The 21073-nt window shown below is 48.4% G+C and overlaps 1 protein-coding gene across 2 annotated transcripts in view; it reads left to right on the forward strand.

Annotated features, from left to right (window-relative positions):
- Nucleotides 1-19179: 19179 nt before the first annotated feature.
- Nucleotides 19180-21073, forward strand: part of EPB41L4B (erythrocyte membrane protein band 4.1 like 4B) — a 145794-nt gene continuing 143900 nt past the window's right edge. For both annotated transcript variants that reach the window (XM_032635734.1, XM_032635733.1), the window contains exon 1: nt 19180-19485. In XM_032635734.1, coding sequence (XP_032491625.1) covers nt 19180-19485 — 306 coding nt within the window. The remainder of the gene's footprint in view (nt 19486-21073) is intronic.

A 21073-nucleotide genomic window follows, 5' to 3' on the forward strand; every position in this document is an offset into this window, starting at 1 on the left:
AGATGGCACTACGGACTTCCCTGGCGGTCCAGTGGTTAAGACTCCGCCTTCCAATGCAGGGGACGCGGGTTCGATCCCTGCTCGGGGAACTAAGATCCCACATACCACGCAGTGCGGCCAAAAAGAAAAGAAAATGGTGCTGGGCAAAGGAGGACGTGCAGGCAGAGGGAACAGAATGTGCAAAGAGTTGGAAGCATAGAGGATGTGCTATGTCAAAGGGCAGTTCATCATTCAAAGATGAAACTGACATCGGTAGGGGGTTGGAAGCAGAGGAGTTTGCAAAGATAATCTGGTCGTATTGAAATGGCCTGGAAGCATTCTGATCCTGCCTCATGAATCACAGAGAAAAATGCCCTTAAGACATTTTTCCTCATGATTTCCTCCTCATTAGAAAACTCTCATTTCCTGTAAACTTTAGGAAACGTTTCCATATTGGTTACTGCATGTCAAGGAATGTTTAATCCATATATCGGTTGGACCTCATGCTGGTTGAATTTTGAATCTGTCTATCATTATCTATCTGTATATATTTTTAATCACCAGAAATAGAAATGTATTTAGAAACAAAGAAAATTTAATTTTTAATCACAGGGAAGTTCATCTGATAAGTTTGGTGTCACACTTAGTTCTAGGAAACAGATCCTTGAAAATCACTATTAAAAAAAAAAAAGAATTCCTGTAGCCTCAAGATGTCAAAAACAAATTTTACAAATATTTTCAACATATTCAAATGCTAAAGAGGGCTGTAACTCTCAGAAACGGGACCTATTTGGTCATCCAGGATAGTGTTCCGCTCCCTTAAGATGAAGACATGTGGGCCCACATGGAGGCAAAGTATAAAAGCCTTTAGATTGGTACTCTGCCAAATTGTATCTAAAGGGCCTGGGGGTTAGGGATGCAGCAAGTTCACCTCCATACCTATCCTGCACCCACCTCCCATGCCTGCTTGCTTTTAACTCTCTATCACCTCTCATGTTAAACCCAGGTTGGGTACTTTTGATGATAAACACTAGTTCTTTATACCTATTGTTGGTATAAATGCAACATTGTTTATTTGCCAGATCCCTGAGAGGCAAAGATCTAATTAATCTATTACAGCTTCTCTTGGCAAAAAGTCAAACCTTTCAAGTGGGAAACATGGGTCGATATCATCAGTTTGTTTTGCAACAGAGCTGGCGGGATTGCTCCAGACAAATCAGCCAGACTCCGCTCAGCATGTTCTGAGGTTCAGGCAAGCTGGGAATTAGCAGGCTGGGGAGGCAGGAGAGGGAGCAGTCCTGTTTGGGCATGTTAAGCAGGAGAGGCCAGAAGCATCCACCAGGCCAGTGTCCAGTGCCCTCTGCAGTGGAACAGCTGTGCCTGTGTCTCCAGACCTGCGACTGGAAGAGGGAAGATGTGGCTGCAGGTGGGGCCTCAGACGCCCCCCAGCATGTCCCTGTAATCTTCCAAACAGTGTACTTGAGGGTAGGGGCTCAGCTCTGCTGAGCAAAACTCTCTCCTGAGGCTTGTCCTTAGGGGCATGGCCACTCATGGTAAGGGGGTTAACCAGATCCCCCAATAAGGCCTCCCAGGGACGCCTGGTACTGGAGTCGGCCTGGTGGGAGTGGGAAGTTTGGTTTAGTTTATTTTTAAGCTATAATCTTTCATGTTTTCCCCAAACCTTAATGGCATCTGAACCCTGAACTGGTTGCCCTTTTCAAGGCTTCTCTCTCTTATAGGGACGCAAAACAAACGCCAGTTCATTGAAATGACAACTATGGAAAAGAAGGAGAAAGATGAACCCATGAACTCTCGCTCTCTGCAAAGTGAGAGAAAACCTCAAAGTTCTCCATCCAAGAAACCTGCGAGTGACGCAACCGTCCTCAGAAGACCTTTAGTACATGATTTTGGCTCTTTAGATCTCCAGGCACAAATGCTAAACCATCAAGAGATTTCCAAACTGGCTCTGTGACATCTGTCCCCACAGGGTGGGCACAGTGTGACCAACGTTTGGCAGGAGGGTAGAGGGAAGGGGACATGGCTTTCTCTACAGCCCTATCCAAGCAAACTTTCTGCAGTAATGGAAATGGTCTACAGCTGCTCTAGTACCGTATCCGCTAGACACATGTGACTACTGAGTGCTTGAATGTGGTTAGTGCCACTAGGCAACTGAATTTTTCATTGTGTTTCATTGAAATTAATATAAGGGAGTTTCCTGGCGGTCCAGTGGTTAGGACTCCACACTTTCACTTTCCAAGGGCACAGGTTCAATCTCTGGTCGGGGAGCTGAGATCCCACAAGCCCCGAGGTGTGGCCAAAAAAATTAAATTTAAATGGCCACACATGGCCAGTGGCTCTCGTATTAGCACAGTTAGAAGTTGTCTGATCTTGAGCTGCTAAGAGAGGGCAGGCAGCTTCAGTTCCTCCGGGTCTCCTCTTTTGTCTTACTTCCCTGGATATTCAGCTTCTCCTTTTTCATTCATCTCTGGCAGCTTTGTCACCGAGGCTTCTCCTCAGTTAACCCTACCGCACTGGCCAAACTTCAGCAAGAAGCAACATTACATTATCTGCTTTGAAAAGACCAAGTATGGCTTTCTCCGAGCAGGATGAGGTTGGCAAGGATTGCTGAAGCTGAGTGTGATATACCAAACTTCTAATTTGCTAAAATAATTGGGGAAAGTGCTACTTTCAAACCCCGACATGAGTGAAAGCCACATTTCTGAAATTGATGGGAGGCCAGAGTCCATGTTACTGGAGGTTATGTTTGCTAATCGTCTCGGTGGTCATTTATTAAATGGCTATGGAACATTTATTCCTCTCTGTCAGAGCACTTGGCCCAGAAAGGCAGGCTAGTTCACTGAGATTTTCTACTGTGCCCCAATCCAAAGATTCAGCCTGATTTCTTGTCAACTGGAAATTTGGACTCACATAATCTGCCTTTTCCTCCAAGGATCCACAGGATGTTTTCATGATTGCCTTTGCAACCCAGGTGACCTGTCCCCTACAAAAGTACTGATGAGAAGAGGGAGGCAGGTGGGCCCAGGGGACCGTGTTTTGTACTATTCTGCTCAACCATCCACAGCCAGTTAGATCAGGGCTGGGAATTAACCTCAGAGCTGCCAGTTTCACAGGCTGGCCAGTGACCTATGACTTGGCACAAAAGAATGTCCTCCAACCAGAGTTCCTCTTTCTTGACTGGAAGCAGGGAGACTCTGACACTAGAAATTACAGGTGGGGGATGAGAAGGCAGGAGCCTAGTGGCTTAGGCAGAGACTGGTTTTTGCACAAATGGGGTAGAGCCTTGGAATCTGCTTTTAAAATCCCTCAGGTGATTGAAACACACTGATAAACATTTTGTTTTAATTCCATATGTACTTAGTCACCTCCAAGAGGACGCTTCTACCTCACCTTACACCTTCCATTTGCAACTTTAACATAGGATACAGCCAGTATTTTGCTCTTGTTGGTAGTACTTCAGTGTAAGGCTTTCTATTTAATATTTCTTGAGAAGAGATTGCTAGTAGTGGGATTCCTAGTCTAAGAGATACTTATCTTTATGGTTCTTGCTACATAGTACCCTCCAATGGGTTGTGTGAATTTACAGCATCATTGGATAACTGGGTATGTCAGTTTCACCACAGCCTTTGCCAGCATTGGGAATAACACCATGTTGCATTTCCCTCCTGATTCTCCATATTTTTTCAGTAAGAAAGTGCCTCAAGTCTGCTTTCATTTGCATTATCTTTGACTATAATTATGATAATCGTTAAGATAAGGTTTCCCATCGGTGTGTTTACTGTGTTTCCTCTTCACCATTTCCAAAAGTAATGCCCCCTTCTCCTGCTACTAAACCTTTCCCCCAATATTTTCAAAAACACGACATAGCATTCAACATTTCCAGTGGCAGCATCGTAAAACCCCACCGGTCAGAAGAGCAGCCTTTTGCCATGTTAGTTAAACCTCTACTGGAGTGTTGTACTGGAGTGTTGTCCAGCAGTGTTCTGCACACAATGACTGGCACATGCGCTTATCAAGGAGCTGTAACCCTCTGGTTATGTGGCCACGCTGTTCAGTGGTCCTATAAAGATAAGACAACTGGATTAAACAAAATTAAACCAATTCCGTAACTGCAGGACTGCTTAGAACCTGCAACAATCCTTTAACGAATGCTTGGTGAACATGTAAAGAGGAACATGCATGAGGTACATTTCCCAAATCTATTTTGCCTGCTGTAGAATCCTTGTACGCTGAAGCATACTGACCAATGGTGTCCCGAAGAGGGTACTTTGAGAAACCCTCTCTGGTCCAGAGGTCACGCCCACAGTGTGTGGACAGAAGCTGGAAAAATTCTGGCATCTCTCAGTGACTCCATGTCAGACACTGATACACAGTGACAAAATACACACCTATCTCAAGAAATACTTTAAATAATATATTTGAAAAGTCAACAAGGATGTCAGGAAGATATTTTGTGGTGTGAAAAGGAAAGCTACAACATGGCATGTGGAAAAGGATCCCATTTTTGTTTAGAAAAAAAGGTATGTCTTATTGATTACTTCTTGTCCCCTCCAATCCCCACCACCACTAGAATATGTTTCCAACAACAAAAATGTCCAATCACACAGACCATTCTAAGTTTGTTTAAAACTTTAGGGTGTGGTTATATTGATAGACTATTGTGTTTGCTGATTGCACTGTCCTGTTTTATGCTTTATATTTTATGCTTTATATTTTATTTTAAGATGTCTTTATATTATATCAATTTTTTTTGTTTTACCAGCAGAATGCTGTTTACTTAATAATAAAGTTATTATAACAAATGCTGGAGAGGGTGTGGAGAAAAGGGAACCCTCCTACACTGTTGGTGGGAATATAAGTTGCTGCAGCCACTATGGAGAACAGTATGGAGGTTCCTCAAAAAACTAAAAATAGAGTTGCCAACTGACCCTGCAATCCCACTCCTGGGCACATATCCAGACAAAACTATAATTCAAAAAGATACATGCACCCCTATGTTCATAGCAGCACTATTTACAATAGCCAGGGCATAGAAACAACTTAAATGTCCATCAACAGATGAATGGATAAAGAAAGATGTGGTACATATATACAATGGAATACTACTCAGCCATAAAAAGGAATGGAATAATGCCATTTGCAGCAACATGGATGGACCTAGAGATTATCATACTTACTTCACTTATCATACTAAGTGAAGTAAGCCATAAAAGAAAGACAAATACCATATGATATCACTTATGAATGAATCTAAATGAATCTAAAATATGACAGAAATGAACTTATCTATGAAACAGAAACAGACTTACAGACATAGAGAACAGACATTTGGTTGCCAAGGGGGAATGGAAGTGGGGGAGGGATGGATTGGGAGTTCGGGATTAGCAGATACAAACTAGTATTTATAGAATGGATAAATAACAAGGTCCTACTATAAAGCACAGGAAACTATATTCAATATCCTGTGATAAACCATAATGGAAAGACTATTAAAAAATGTATATATATGTAAAACGGAATCACTTTTCTGTACAGCAGAAACTAACACTAGTTGAAATTAAATCAACTATATTTCAATAAAAAATAATAAAGTTATTAAATAAACTCTACTAAACTTTAAAAAAGTTATTACTAAATTAAATTTATTATGAAACTTGTTTCTCTCTATTACATATTGTCTGAGAAGAATGTTTTCACAAAGAGTGTGTGTTCGTTTTATAACCAAAGGGAAAAATAAAGCTATTTTTATTTGGGGGTAAAAAAAGGCAATAGCAAAAATAACATTTGAGCATCTACTGTGCCCAGGCACAGCAATTATCTGATATCATTTAATCCTTCCAATTATTATGCCCATTTACACATAAGGGAACTGAGGCACAAAGCAGTTAACTGACTTGCCCAAGATCATACTGTATGTGGTGGAGCAGGGGTTTTTTAAAGTTGTGATAAAATATATAAAACATAAAATTTATCATTTTCACCATTTTTAAGTGAAAACATTATGTTTTCAAAGTTTACTCATGTTATAGTGTGTATCAGTACTTCATTCCTTTTTATAGCCGAATAATATTCTATTGTATGGATATACTACATTTTGTTTATCCATTCATCTGTTGATAAACATTTGTCTTGTTTCCTTTCAGCAAATGTGAATAATGCTACTATAAACATTAGTATACAAGCATCTGTTTGAATCCCTGCTTTCAATTAGTTTGGGTATGTAGACCTATGAGTGGAGTTGCTGGAACATAAAGTAATTCAATGCTTAAATTTTGAGGAATCATCAAGCTGTATTTCATATCTGCACCATTTCCCATTACCTACCAGCAATGCACAAAGTTTCCATATCCTCATCAACATATATTTTCTGTTTTGTCTTGTTTTATAATAGCAATCCTATAAGTGTGAAGTGGTATTCATTGTGGTTCTGATTTGCATTTCCCTAGTGATTAGTGATGTTAAACATCTTGCCACGTGTTTACTGGCCATCTGTATATCTTCTTGGTAGAAATGTCTTTTCAAAGCCTTTGCCTATTTTTGAATTGGGCTGTTTTGTTGTCATCGTTGAATTTCAGGTGTCCTTTATATATTCTGGTTACTACTCCCTTATCAGACACATGATTTGTAAATATTTTCTCCCAATCTGTGGGTTGTCTTTTCACTCTCTTAATAGTGTCCTTCGATGCACAAAATTTTTCATTTTGATGAAGTCCAATTTATCTATTTGTTTTCTTTTTTGGCTTGTGCTCTTGGTGTCATAGCCAAGAAATCACTGCCAAATCCAGTATCATGAAGACTTTGTCCTATGTTTTCTCCTAGGAGATGTCAAATGACAAAAATAATACAATTTCGTAGTGAATTTGATGTCCTTTAGTAAAAGGAAAACAATCAATGGACGCGAGTACAGTGCCTTCAGGCAGTGGGACACACTACCTGAGAAATTTTGGGCAAAAGCAAGTTGTTTTTTTTTTTCTTTATTTTTTACTTTTGGCTGTGTTGGGTCTTCATTGCTGCACACGGGCTTTCCCTAGTTGATGTGAGTGGGGGCTACTCTTCATTGCGGTGCGCGGGTTTCTCCTCGTGGTGGCTTCTCTTGTTGCAGAGCATGGGCTCTAGGCACACAGGCTTCAGTAGTTGTGGCTTGTGGGCTCCAGAGTTGTGGCTCACGGGCTCTAGAGGGCGGGCTCAGTAGTTGTGGCACACGGGCTTCATTGCTCCGTGGCATGTAGGATCTTCCTGGACCAGGGCTCGAACCCGTGTCCCTTGCATTGGGAGGTGGATTCTTTTTTTTTTTTTGCGGTACGCGGGCCTCTCACTGCTGCGGCCTCTCCCGTTGCGGAGCACAGGCTCCGGACGCACGGGCTCAGCGGCCATGGCTCACGGGCCCAGCCTCTCCGCGGCATGTGGGATCTTCCCGGACCGGGGCACGAACCCGTGTCCCCTGCATCGGCAGGCGGACTCTCAACCACTGCGCCACCAGGGAAGTCCCAAGAGCGAGTTTTATAGAGTATCGACAGAGGCAACTCGGAAACAGGACATGATTGGCTGGGAGGTCGGGAAGTTTCTTACGAGGCCTGCAGGTCCTATTCTCTAGGTAACATAGCTAAACGAAGCTGAGTTGGAAGATTGTGATTGGTATATGTGAGGTTTCCTTGACAGAGAGGCATTTCCCATAAGTGTAGGCTGGCTTGGGTTTAGATTTGTGATGTAGGCCAGGCCCCTGAGGAGGTCACCATTTTGTGGGTGCTGATATACCAACTACCTTTATCAGAGTTTTATAGTTTGGTTTTTACGTTTAGGTCTTTTGCCCATTTGGAGTTAATGTTCGTATATGGTGTAACATTAAGGGTCCGGGTCCAAGTTCACTCTCTTGCATGAGGATATCCAGTTTTCCCAGCACCATTTATTGAAAACACTGTCCTTTCCTACTTGAATGGTCTTGGCACCCTTGTTGAAGCAGAGTTTGGAATCCCACTCTGTTGGACTTTATGTGTTACACTTTTTTGTAGTGGAGTGTGTGCCCCAGTTTTCTCTAAAGCAGTCTCTGTCTCTCAGACCCAGAAGGACTGTCACAGGCCAGGCCTAGAGAGCTCCTGACATGCCTCCCAGGTAGGGTGAGAAGACCTCAGACATCGCCCAAGGCTGCTCCCTGAGGCTGCTGCGCCAGCTGACCCAGCCTGGCTCAGGGACTGCCCAGACCAGTTTGCAGGGTTTCTATTCACTGGGAGCTGGTTCCCTGGCCACAATGGTGGTGTTTTTTTCTTTCTCTCTTTCTGGCTGTATTTCTTCTCAAATTCCCTCTCTCTCCCTCTCCCTCTCCCTCTTCCTCTCCCTCTCTTTCTCTCTCTTCTCTCTTCCCTCTCAGTCCCTGCATGGTCCCTGCCAACCCCCAGGCCAAAGGCCCTGGGCCCCCAACTTCACTTCCACACCCATGTCCAAGGCTGGGGGCCCCTTTCCTGCCCTGGGCCCCCTGCCAAACCAGCCATGCTCTGACCCAGAAGTTTCTACTTTTTTAATGGACATAAAATTATCAATAATTACATGCCCAGAAATGCTAACAATAACAATTCACATTTATTGGGTACTTCCCAGACATAGTTGACATACTGTGTCATTTATTCCTCACAACAGACCTGTGAGGCCAATACTATTATTATGTCCCATTAACAGAAGAGAACTAAGGTGTGAGGGCTCAAATTCTGTGCCCAAGGTCACTCAGCAAGTAAGTGGCACAGCCAGGATTCAAACACCACCTCCCAAAATGCTTCTGAGCTGGACTGTCTGATGCCCACTCTTGGTTGGTGACCATGGCCATTTAATGAACATCTATGTGTGCTAGCCATTGTGGGGTGTGTGTGTGTGTGTGTGTGTGTGTGTGTGTGTGTGTAAGAGAGAGCAGTGGTGGGGGAGAGAGAGAGAAAGAAAAAGAGACTATTCTCAGGACATGAAGCCCCAGAGAAGAAATTACCTTCCTAAGGCCAAGGGATGGTAGGCAGGGGTAGAATTAGGTCTCAAAGTCAGTTTTCAAACTCCAGACTTTCTTGTAACCGATGGCCATTGGCCCTCTTACCGAGGTAGGGGAGCAGATTAGGGACAGAAAGCCAACAACTGAGGTAACTTATGAAAGTTCTTGAACACTTACCAGGACCCCTCACTGGGACCCCTCCCCCTTCCTCAGGCCTGGCTCTGTTCTCTGGCTCTGTCTTCCCAGTACCTCCTGGCTGGACTCACTGATACTGCTTTTCTAGCAGGCTCAGGCCTGCCCCCATTCTGAAGAAGTTCCACCAGCCAGGCCTGCACAGGGCAGGGGATGAAGAGGTAAACAAGACATGTTTCCACCTTCAAGGAATTATCAGTCTGGGAGGGAAGGGGACTCATTAGCCAGAGACCTAGGAGTCAATCCCCTGACACCTGCTTCTTTTGCCCTACAGCATACCCATCGCCACATCGTACTGGGTTTACCTCCTTCTTGCCTCTCAGTTCTGTCCACTTTCTCCTCTCTAATCCAAGCGGTCATGATCTGCAAATGCTAGCTCTTAGCAGAGGGAGATGTGTGTGCACATGGCATTGTAAGACGACAGGAAAGGGAACCCACCAGATCTATCTAGAGAGGGTCAGAAAGGGCTTTACTGAGGGGGCAATCTGGGTTCTGAAGGGTGAATAAGAGTTTGCAGGTGGGAAGGTGGGAAAACCTATTTGAGGGGCATCAGATTCTAGTATAAAATCTTTTTTTCAAAAATTTTTATTAGAGTATAGTTAATTTACAATGTTGTGTTAGTTTCTGCTGTACAGCAAAGTGTATCAGTTATACATATACCTATATCCACTCTTTTTTAGATTATTTTCGCCCGTATAGGTCATTACAGAGTATTGAGAAGAGTTCCCTGTGCTACACAGTAGGTTCTTGGCGCATAAAGTCTTGAAGGGCCCCTTAGGGTGTCTGAAGAATGGCAATAATTTAGAATTCATGATGGGGTGGTGAAGTGACAGTGGGGCTGCATCAGCAGGCAGGGCAGATTAAGCCTTTTCCCTGTAGACCACGAGGAACCACGGAAAGACAAAGTCTCCAAGGGGGAGGTGGGGGAGGGAGCTCTGGTTGAAACTATGTTGTCTCCCCAGCAAATAAACACAGGCTGGCTAAAGATTTCTACGTGGAGTTTGTCCAGATATGAAATATAGATAGCCCTGGGCCCATGTCCAGGCTCCTGGAACTCTGTCATTTTCACCACTGTCCCTTGTCTTCAGCCCTGCTGAAAGATTATAAATAGGGGAATGACTCAGCCCATTTCCTTTTCAGAATGGTCACTCTGGGGGCTGAGTAAGGGGTGGATTGGAGAGGGAGAGACTGCAGGGGACGCTGCGCAATGGCCTGGGGGATCAGGTAGTGGCGGTGGAAATTTGGGGATGGGGGTATAGATGTTGAGGAATGAGGGAGAATGAGGTAAGTTTCTAGCTTAGATGGATTGGCAGAGAAAGGCCTTACCCAGCTCCCCACACAAGGAAAGTCTCCTTGCCACTTCTTCTCTGCTCTCCACCTTAAGAAGATGGAACACTGATCTGATTGGTCAAATTCCACGGTGATGGTGAGGTCAGGTTTACTTGTGCGTGGTGGGGTCACGGAGCATCAAAAAAAGACACACAGGAGGGTGATTCTCTTCCCTTCATCCATACCTGAGTACACTCGCCTTTGCTTCTCTAGGCAGCAAAGGAGGAAATGTGCCCAAAACAAACAAGGGCTGGGGGAGAGGGAAAGGTCCTCTTTCAGCCTGGGCCCTGGGCTCCACCCCAGCTTTATCAGAGAGCCTTGGGCACTGGGCAGGTCCAGAAAAACAAAGCACACCTTGTATCTCCCGCCGTTGCCCTTGGTGCCTGTTTCCCTTGGGGATCTCTGGGCCAGAGAGGGGAGTGGCTGGCAGTCTTCACGTCCTCAAAACCCCTGCCTTTATTCTAACAGCTCAGTCCAGAGGGAGGGAAGGGCTAGGGGAGGGGGAGATGAAGGGATGAAAGAGAGGGTGGAGTCTTGAAGGTCAGAAACTGGCTCTAGGGAGTAAAGAGGAACAGGGGTGGGGGGTGGGGTGGGGTGGGGTGGGGCCCGCCCAGGGTGGGGGTGGGGCCCTCCCAATGAGTCAGTGAGGGTGGGAACTGTGGGCAAGGGCCAGGTTTCAGTCTGGAGAGCATGCCGAGGGAGGGACAGAGGCCCAGCCAAGCAGCCCTGGGATCAGGGGCTCCAATCCCAGTGCGGTGGCTGCGTACCAGCTACTCACCGCAGGCGAGTCCCACACTTCTCCAGGCCCCAGGTTCCTCGGCTATGAACTGGGGGCAAAAAAAAAAATGTCATGAAGAACCTAGGGGTAAGACAGGAATAAAGACACAGACCTACTAGAGAATGGACTTGAGGATATGGGGAGGGGGAAGGGTAAGCTGTGACAAAACGAGAGAGTGGCATGGATATATATACACTACCAAACGTAAGGTAGATAGCTAGTGGGAAGCAGCCGCATAGCACAGGGAGATCAGCTCGGTGCTTTGTGACCACCTAGAGGGGTGGGATAGGGAGGGTGGGAGGGAGATACAAGAGGGAGGAGATATGGGGATATATGTGTATGTATAGCTGATTCACTGTGTTATACAGCAGAAACTAACACACCACTGTAAAGCAATTATACTCCAATAAAGATGTAAAATAAAATAAAATGAAATGAGGAAAGAACACCTCACGGCCAGGGTTGTCTGGTAGAGTCATTAAATGCGGTCACACCTGTGACAGCACTTAATAAACCATAAACCTCTGCACGGCATAAAGACGTGTCATTCTTCTCACTCTTCCCTTGGGAATAAAAAGCAGGGTGCCTCTGATAAACATCTGGCCTGATAAACATCTGGCGATTCTCAGATTCTCAGCTCCACCCAGCTTCTCTCCAATCAGCCTTCCCTCCAGCTTCAAAACAATGCCATTTATTCCTTCCCCCCAAACACTCTCTATATGTTTCTTCTCTGATCCTTAGCCCTTTGGTCTTTCCCTCCCCACGGGCTTCTTCCTTTTTTTCTACTAATATGTATTGGTCTCCCCGGTATTAAAATAAGAACTATACCCCCCACACACTTCTGCTTAGTCCTCTTGCCCCTTCTAGCGACTACCCTATCCCCTCCTTCTCCCAGACTTATACTTTTACAGGCTTTTGCAGTTTATAAAGTTTTTTTTTCTTTTTTTGCACCCATTATCTGTTTTTTCATATCATTAAGATCAGAATAAAACTTTGAGGTTAATAGTACTCGCCCAGTTTTGCAGATGAGAAAGTGAGTATCAGACTAGGGTCCAGCAGAATCCTAGCTCTCTCTTTGATACCTCACTGCCTCCCTTTGATGCTAAGCTTTTTAAATGAGAGGCCTGGATCTGCCATCTCCATTTCCCTGCCTCCAACTTCTCGTAACCCCATATAATCCATTCACTGCTTCAACCGCTGGACCGCTGGACTCTCTTCAAGGTCACCAGGGCCAATAGCTCCTCGCCAGCTGGTCCACTTCAGAGGCCCCTCACAGACCTTACTCCTCTTAAACCTTCACTGGCATGCATCTGATCCTACCCACTGCCTTCTCTTTCTTCAAATTCTCTCTTTCCTTGGCTTGAACTAGAGCTTGACATCCACCACAGAGAAGGAGGTGATGGAGAGAGTTCCTTTTGTGTCTGTGGTTCCTGTAACTTGGTTGTGTGATGTTAACCCAGGTGCGTCATGGAACCGTCACTTTGGAAATCTGCCTCCACAGGGTGCTCTGAGCTGTGGCAGGATTTCAAAAAGTCCATCCCACCAGCAGCAGCTCAGTTGCCAAGGGCTTTCCCCGAAAGAACAAGTTACCTTGGTTTTGACCAACTTGGCAGAAGATGGGTTTTTGATTTGATGGCAAATAGGCTCAGAGCTGTCATATCTTATGACTTGGCTGGGCCTGGGAAGGTTAATGTCAGAAGTCTGGGACAGAGAGAAAGGGTCGCTACTTGGACCTAGACTCTCCCAATAGGAGTGGAACAGGGACCGGGGAGACAAACCCAGCTGCAGGTGATGGGGTAGGGGTGATATCTAGTTCTGCATCATCCAATATGGTAACCACTAATCAGATTTATATTTAAATTAAAATGAGGACTTTCCTGGTGGCACAGTGGTTAAGAATCCATTTGCTAATGCAGGGGACACGGGTTCGATCCTTGGTCCGGGAAGATCCCACATGCCGCAGAGCAACTAAGCCCATGCGCCACAACTACTGAGCTTATGCTCTAGAGCCCGCAAGCCACAACTCCTGAGCCCGCGATCCACAATTACTAAAGCCCACATGCCTAGAGCCTGTGCTCTGCAACAAGAGAAGCCACCGCAATGAGAAGCCCGCATACTGCAACAAAGTGTATCCCCCGCTCACCGTAACTAGAGAAAGCCCCCATGCAGCAACGAAGACCCAACGCAGCCAAAAATAAAAAATTAAATAAATAAGTAAATAAATTAAAATGAAATAAAATTAAATATTTAATACCTTAATCTTACTAGCCTCCTTGCAAGTGTTCAATAGTCACATGTGGCTAGTGGTTGCCATATTAGACAGCACAGATGTAGAACGTTTCCATCATTGCAGAAAGTTCTGTTGGACAGCACTGATTTTAGACCATTGGATACAGAACCAAAGGTAAGCAGTTGGCTAAGAGAGAGTAAGAGATAGGTGAGCACATCAAGCATGTCAGGTAAGAGGGGGCTACACCTTGGGCTTCCCTGGTGGTGCAGTGGTTGGGAGTCTGCCTGCCGATGCAGGGGACACGGGTTCGTGCCCCGGTCCGGGAGGATCCCACGTGCAGCGGAGCGGCTGGGCCCGTGAACCATGGCCACTGAGCCTGCGCGTCCGGAGCCTGTGCTCCACAACGGGAGAGGCCCGCGTACTGCAAAGAAAATAAAAAAGAGGGGCTACACCTAAGCTGAAGGCAGGGAGGCAGCAAGGTGGGCAGACACTATAGAAATGCCCCCCTTTCCTTCTTTGTTGTCATCGGCAGCATGAATGTTAGGGCTATCGCATCAGAGCCACGTGTGTTTCCCCAAAGCGGGATGCACATCCTTCAGGGAAGAAATGGGTCTTCAGATAGGATACACATGCTAGGATGGGCATCAGCGAAGTGGGGGACACCCCTCTTTCTCTCCAGATGTTGATCTCTGTGTCTAGACACGGGGCTGGGTTAGTAGATGTTTGGAATGGAGACCTAGGGATTAGATGTTGAGGGAGTCAGAAATTTGGGACTCAGTTGCAGTTGCCAAAAAGTCACTTTTGTCACTGCCACTTCTGAATCTAAAAGTTTAGATGACTTATTAACTCTTCATTTATTTCTGTAAATTCAGTGATGAGAATTGCTTTGCTAATGATTTGCTTAGAGATGAGTCCTTTAAAGAATGAACAAAGTGAGTCCCTATTTGAAATAATTCTTATGCTCTGTGTTCAGGAAAGAGAACAAGTGAAGCCAGCGAAAGATCTGGGACCTGGAAAATCTTTATTCTAATCTGATTCACTCCTTAAACTGTAAATTCCAAGGGGTAGCTTCAGGCATGGCTGAAGCAGCAGGCTTAACACTGTTGGTTCCCAACAATTTCAACAAGAGTTCCAGGGCTGACCTTCGTTGGCCTGACATGGGTTACTGCCCAGTTTTGAACCAATAACAGGTCACTGAGAAATGTAATGCTCTGATTAGCCAGCTCTGATCATGTGCCATACCTGAGGCAGGAGGTGGGGTCAGCTTCACCTAGACCATTAGGCCTCTGAGTGGAGGTGAAGTAATTCTGCAAAGCAACCCAAACTCTGTAACCCGGAGAAGGAAAACGGATGCTAGGCTGGCCATAGCTGCCCACTACACAGTCTTTAATCAATGATAGCTATTATTATTGTAAAACCATAGCAGAAAGGTTAAGCCGACATTTACTAAACACGGAAGGGTAGGGAAGGCTTTGTGGGATATCGTAAGGTCTCAATAAATGTTTATGGAAGGAAAAATGTATGAAAAAACAGAAGCATACATTCAAATGTAATCTTGTTCTATGGGAAAAGAAAAGGCATCGGAGGGAATGAGGGTGCAATTTGACTGAGTCTAGGAAACAAGCCAGGAGACAAAGGATAGGGATAAATGGCACATTTCTGAGAGGAGCTCCTTAGAGACAGGGCTAAGGGCTGTTTAATTAACATGTAAAACTGCTCTGTAGGAAGGGTGTATATAAGGAACTCTCAGGGGTTTACTGATGACGGAACTCTGGGAGTAGGGATGGGAAGGAAGACGGGAAGTTCTCATGAACCTGAGAAGGTGGGTAAAGAAGTGGTCGCTGAGCTTTAATGAGGAGAAAGCAAGAAGTGACTCTAGGGGTCAGCTTCTAACTACTGCCCATGAAGTTGAGGAACTCAAGCTACTGCTCATGGCCAAGGAAAGGACCTGGAATTTAGTGTAGACGGTTTCTTGAGAACTTGAGCTCAAGACAGTTCCTGTTTCTAGACAGGAACACAGGTGAAACACTAAATAATCGTTTGAGGACCAAGAGGCCCATTAAAGAATGATGTGTTGGCACACAGGATACATGCACAGTTCTGGCCCATTTTCATTGAACATAGAGGAGGTCTGAGAAACGGCAATTAAAATTTCTGAAGGGCTGGTACAGAGCTTGGATAACAGGGACAGGAAATTTTTAGGGTCCAAAAGGCAAAGATTAAGACAGAGCAATCACTGAAATATGTAACACTGAGCAGACGAAATGCAAACTTACTCATCGAATGTGGAAATTCTGGGGAGGAAACTTGGGTGACATGAAATTTAATCAAAGGAAGGCCTGAGCCTCTGTTTTTCCTCTGTGTGGTGGAGAAAATAGTGCTTAAATCACTATTGTGATGAGGACTGAATGAGATCAGTTAGGTGACGGTGCCTGGCACAGAGGAGGTGCAGGTAAAATTAAAGCAATCTGGAGTCCCCATGGGATTCTCAGTGACATGGTATTGTCGGCAGCACATGGGAGCTCGAGTCAGGAGACATGAGTGTGAGTCTGGGCTCCAATCCAGGCTTCATTTTCTCCATCTCTAAAAGGCAAAAGCAATACCTACCCCACGGGGCTATTACGACAATGAAATGTGATCCTGCATTCATTCAATGAGTGTTTATTGAACGCAGACTACTTGCCAGACCGCAGGCTAGGTGCTGGGTGGGGATACGATGATGAATAAGGAAAAGTCTTGTCTTCATGGAGCTCAGCATTTAGTAGGAGGGAAGGACAGAGGATAATTGCAAATTGAATGACACTTACTTTGAGAGGGATGGCGCTATGACAGTGCCAAGAGGCTTTGAAAACGGTAGTGCACCAAACTAATATGATTTAACACTGCACTTGTATGCATTTCCTATCACTGCTGGAATAAATCACCACAAACTTAGTCGTTTAAAACAACACAAGCGGACTTCCCTGGTGGCACAGTGGTTGAGAGTCCGCCTGCCGATGCAGGGGACGCGGGTTCGTGCCCTGGTCCGGGAAGATCCCACATGCCGCGGAGCGGCTGGGCCCGTGAGCCATGGCCGCTGAGCCTGTGCGTCCGGAGGCTGTGCTCCGCAACGGGAGAGACCACAACAGTGAGAGGCCCACGTACCGCAAAAAAAACCCACCACAACACAAATGTATTATCTTACAATTCTGGAGCTCAGAAGTCAGAGATGGATTTTACAGTCTGTGTTAAAAACAAAGGCTACGTTCCTTCTGGAATATCTAGGGAATAACCCGTTCTTTGCCTTTTCCAGCTTCTAGCAGCTGCCTGCATTCCTTGGCTCCTGAATGCATCACTCTGACTTCTGCTGCCATTGTCACATCACCTTCTCTGTCTCTGACCCTCCTGCCTCCTTCTTATAAGGACCCTTGTGATTATATTGGTCCCACCTAGATGATAACCCAGGATAATCTCCCCACCTCAAACTCCTTAATTCAGTCACATCTGCAAGGTCCCTTATGCCATGTTCGGGAACATATTCATAGGTTCTGGGGATTAAGATGTGGACATCTTTGGGGGGCCATTATTCAGTCTACCACAGCACTCCTGGGCTATATAGTGTGAAATGGGCTACCCTTAGAAACCAGTAAGCACACTGGGCTACCTTTGAACACCAGCTTGCTGATGGTATTCTATTAAGTCAAGTCTTGAGGGAGGGGAGCAGAGTGGGTATTGGAAGGCTGATTGCAGGTGCCCCCTCAGAATACACTGTCACCCGGTAGATCCCTGTAGAGTCATAAAGGAAACACTAGGCAACAAGTGAAGGTACTGGCTGCTGCCATTCAGGAGCTCTGAGGCCTCGGGCAAGGATATTACTTCTCTAAGAAGTCCCAAACTCCACCTAAGTCAATGGGGACAAATAGAACTACCTGGAAGGGTTGGAGTGAGGATACTGAAAATATCATCCATGAAATCACCCAAGACAGTGCCTGATCCTCAGTAAATGGCGATTTTGGAATGCCTCCTGAATTCACCCCTCCCTTTCTCTTTCCCCTTTGCTGTGGCCACTGCCTCCGTCCAGGACTCTCAGAAACTCTCATCGCTTGCCAATCATGTCACATGCCTCAGCTTGGCCGTAGTTAGGAGCAACAGCTTTAAATCCCAGCAAACGAGCCCCTATTAACCATGAAATCTGGAGCAAGTCTCTTAAGCTCTCTAAGCTTCAATTTCCTCCTCCGTACAATGGGGATAAAACGGACTATGGAACCAGGCTGTGCTGAGGATTTAGTGAGATGATGAATGGGAAGGGCTTAGCATAGTGTCAGGCACACACACACACACACACACACACACACACACACACACCAGTGTTGTTCTTCTCAAGAGGCCTGACCTCCTTTCAGCCACACTGAAACCCACTTCTCCCTGAACCAGGCCTCGAACATGTATACCTGTGGGGCACCGTTTATAAACCCTTCCCTCCGCCTCCAATATTCTGTGTGTCCTATACTATCCTCCTCATGCCTCAGTTCTACTCTGCTTCTCAGTAACTTGTGCAAGCTTTACTAGCCTTCTCAGTTATGGCTATTTATGCAGGCCTCTGCCTCGATCCTGGACACGAATTCCCTGAGGAAAGGTGTTCTTCTGTGTAGTCGGTTGGAAAAGTACACCCCTCCTTGCCTGGCCTCAATTTCCTTATTTGGAATGAGCCCATTAGACTGTGACGGCAGAAAGGGCCCTTCCAGCTCTGAGATCTTAAACTGACAGAACTTTAAGTAGCAGGGACCTGGTAGATTACCTAGTTCACCCCTATCCTTTTCCAGAAGGGGAAAGTGAGGGCCTGGTAGGGCCTTCGCTTAATGCGCGTCTCTCTCGGGCCTCCCAGGCAAGGCTCCCCCGAGGGCATGCAGCGCGTTTTCCTAACTCGGCAAGGGGAGACTCTCCGGCGTCTTCAGGGCTCGCGGCGCCGGAAACACGTGTGTGCTCACCTACGTGTACACACGTGAGCACACCTACAGCAGCAGGGGGCGCTCGGGCCGGCAGGGGGCAGCACAGACCCGGTTTGCAAATACCCGGCGCAGCCCCGAGGGAGGAGGGCGTGCTGCAGTCCCGGCGGTGGTAGCGGCGGTGGCGGCGGAGGCGGCGGCTGTAGGTGCAGCCTCCCAGGTGGGAGGCGGGGGCTGCGGGCGCAGGAAAAGGCGCCTGGGGAGCGGGCGCTCGGCTGGGCCTCCTCGGGCCTGGGCGCGGCGAGTGGGAGCGAGCGCGCCAGGAGCACGCAGGCGCCCTGCTCCGGCTGGCCCTCGGCCGGCGCGCGGCGCGGGAGCAGCCCGCAGCCCGCCCCCGCGCCCCCCGCGCCCCCACAGTCCTCGGGCCGCCCGCGGCCGGCAGTCGGGAGCGGCCCCTTGGCGGCGAGCGCAGGCCGCCGGCCCGGCAGGGCGCGTGGCGGCGGAGGCGGCGGCGGGACGGCTCCTGAGCCGCCCCGAGCGCGCCCTCCCGCCCGCGGCCACTCGCAGCCGGCGCTGGCCGGGCCGGCGCGCCCCGCAGGCAGCCGAAGCGCGGCCTCGTTCTCGGCGGGAGCGAGCCCCGGTCCACAGCCGGCGGGAGGCGGCGCGGGTGGCCGCCTGCACTGACGGCGTCGCGGGGCGCTCCTGGGCGGCGGCGCAGCGGCGGCGGCGCAGGGGGCGGAGGCAGGGGACGCCCCCAGCCAGGATGCTGCGGTTCCTGCGCCGGACCTTTGGTCGCCGCTCCATGCAGCGCTACGCGCGGGGCGCGGCAGGGCGCGGGACCGCCGGCCTGGGGGACGAGCGCGACGGGGGTCCGCGGGGGGGCCCGGCCGCCGCTGCCGCCGTGTCCACGCTGCCCGCCGCGCCCGGGGGCAGTGTGTTCCCGGCCGGCGGCGGGCCCCTGCTCATGGGCTGCGCGGCCGTGCACATCTCCGCCGCCGGGGCCTCCAAGGCCACCCTCTACTGCCGCGTCTTCCTGCTCGACGGGACCGAAGTGAGCGTGGACCTGCCGGTGAGTGACGGGGCCGGTCCGGGACACTGGCACCCCGCGGCCCTTGGGGCAGCTCCCTTCCCCCGATGCTTCCCTCTGGGGCGCTCCCCTTGTACCTCTCCGGGATCCCCTCCCCCTTCTGCAAGCACTCCTAGTCTGGTTCCCTCTCGGGCCACCCCGTCCTGCTCTCTTCCGGGGCCCCATCCCTGGCCCGCGCCCCCGAGTCCCAAGTCCCCGCCCCCTGGCGCAGGTGACTGGCGTTCCCCTTCTGTCCCCCAGGTTCCTGCATCGGCCTTCTCGGTACTGGATTATTGGTTAGAAAATCTCAAAGCAATGCGGGGCTGCCATGGGGTGGCCCGCTTGCCCCGACAAACTCGCCACCAGGCCTTGGTGGGACGGCAAGGCGGAGAATCCCCCTCGCCTGCTGGCCGGCAGGTGCCCCAAGTTTGGGAGCGAGTCGGGGGACCACTTCTGCTCTCTTCTGTTCCCATCTCGGTGTACCACCCCGCCCCACCCCCCGACCCGGTCCCATCCTAAAGAGCCCCTCTGGCTCGCTGCCTCACAGGCGGCCGGGCGACTTGGGAGCTAACTCTAGAATGGATCCTCGTGGACCAGGCCAACTTTGCACCGGCAGAGCCCCTGCTGGGGCGCTGGGAGTCGGCCCCGGGGTGCTCCCGGGCCTAGGGCGCCGGACTTTCCCCGGGGTCTGTGCGTGGAGCCGCGGAGGCACTCCAGGGCAGCTGCGCCGCGGCCTGAGCCCCGGCCACCCGCCCACAGGTGGTTGCACCCCGCCGCCTCCGGCAGAGAGCTAGGCTGGCGCTGCTGTCCCCGCCTGGGCGTCTGGCTACCAATGTGTCTTTCTAGCCGAAGGGGCCAGATCTGATCAAATCAAATCCGCACATTAGTGGGGCGCCTGCTGTGCACCCGGCGCTGCGGCAGACGGTGCCTTTGGGAATCTTTGGGTGTGACCGAGGACACAGCAACGATTGAGCTTTAGATGAATGTTACAGAGCATCTCGAGGGTTTCAAGGGAAAAAAATAACATACCGGGACTTCGAAAGAAAGCATTTAGGCCTCCTCGGGTGGGGGAAATTGGACGTCATGAGAGAACTGGGAATATTGTAAGGGTTTTAGATGGGAAAATGAGAGCCTGCCTGGCTTGGGGTTTAACGTTTCCTTGTGTAGGTTTAATTTTGAGACAGTATCAGTTTATGGCGATTTTATTTTTGTGGTTCCTGGTGCTCTCCATAGGATATGATTTTGTTATGATAATACCCTTTGGGGGCCTTTTTATTCATGGAAAAGGAGCCAACATTCCAGTGCTTAGAGCAGTTGTCTTTACAGTAGTATTAAAATGTTACTGCTTCCCCAAGACGGGTCTCTCCAGCTTTTATTCAGCTGGGAGAGGAGGCCTGAAGGGGCTGGGAGGGGCGGTCGGGGGGCAGCCAGTGGTGAGGTGAGTGTGTTGCTTCTGGAGCAGGCAGCTGGTGTGTGGAGAGGATGTGGCGTATTCTGCATCTCGGATCTGGGAAAGGAATGCTCTGGTTTGGAACTTTGACAACGCTCATTGCTGATGGTTTTCTTGTCTGTTCCCCGGGGATGATTGGTT

Source organism: Phocoena sinus, chromosome 6, assembly GCF_008692025.1.
Source record: "Phocoena sinus isolate mPhoSin1 chromosome 6, mPhoSin1.pri, whole genome shotgun sequence".
Classification (NCBI taxonomy): Eukaryota; Metazoa; Chordata; class Mammalia; order Artiodactyla; family Phocoenidae; genus Phocoena; species Phocoena sinus.